General features: G+C 49.6%; 1 protein-coding gene across 1 annotated transcript in view; it reads right to left on the bottom strand.

Annotated features, from left to right (window-relative positions):
• Window positions 1–593, bottom strand: part of SLC37A4 (solute carrier family 37 (glucose-6-phosphate transporter), member 4) — a 32,394-nt gene that overhangs the window by 4,082 nt on the left and 27,719 nt on the right. The window contains exon 5 of the mRNA XM_009323385.1: window positions 368–453. Coding sequence (XP_009321660.1) covers window positions 368–453 — 86 coding nt within the window. The remainder of the gene's footprint in view (window positions 1–367; window positions 454–593) is intronic.

The raw sequence follows: 593 nt of genomic DNA, 5'->3' as shown, positions 1-593 counted from the left end.
GTTAACAAATCAGATGGGTCTGATTTTCAAGAGTCCCATTTCAAAGCAGGGTAGTTTAGACACAGACCTGCATCCGAAAGAAGAGCTTGGGAAGACAGAAGAAAGAAACGTGGTACTGAGAATGGCTGTTTTCTAGCGTGAGGCAGCCGCTCCCTACCTCTGCATTCTGGGTATCCTGAATCTCCTCTCCAGAGCAACATCAACAAGGGGAGCATTCTGCTCCACTACCGGTGCAGGTATTGGGGTGTGGGGGGGATCATCTTTAAGCACTCATGAAGGAAGCCAAAAACAAATGTAAAAATTCTGAAGCAGCTCAAATTGACGCTGTGTCAACTGCCCAGCACAGCTGAGGGTCCAGATTACTTACTCTTGCTACCGCTCTGTCAGAAAGGTATCCAGCAGCAATGCTTCCTACCAGACCCCCAATCTCCAAGGCACTCATGTAGGAACTACCTGGAACGTAGATGAAGCAAAGAACAGGCCATCAGGTTCGGTCACAACAGCAACGCTGCTGCATGCTTTAGACCAAGCTCAACTGCTGTCAGCTCACTGTGAGCTCAGAGCAGCTCTGCTGGACAAGACCCTCCAGCTCA

Source organism: Pygoscelis adeliae, unplaced genomic scaffold (assembly GCF_000699105.1).
Source record: "Pygoscelis adeliae isolate BGI_AS28 unplaced genomic scaffold, ASM69910v1 Scaffold855, whole genome shotgun sequence".
In the NCBI taxonomy this organism is placed as follows: domain Eukaryota; kingdom Metazoa; phylum Chordata; class Aves; order Sphenisciformes; family Spheniscidae; genus Pygoscelis; species Pygoscelis adeliae.
Note: the sequence above shows the minus strand (reverse complement) of the source record. Positions and strands in the feature narration are given on the sequence as shown.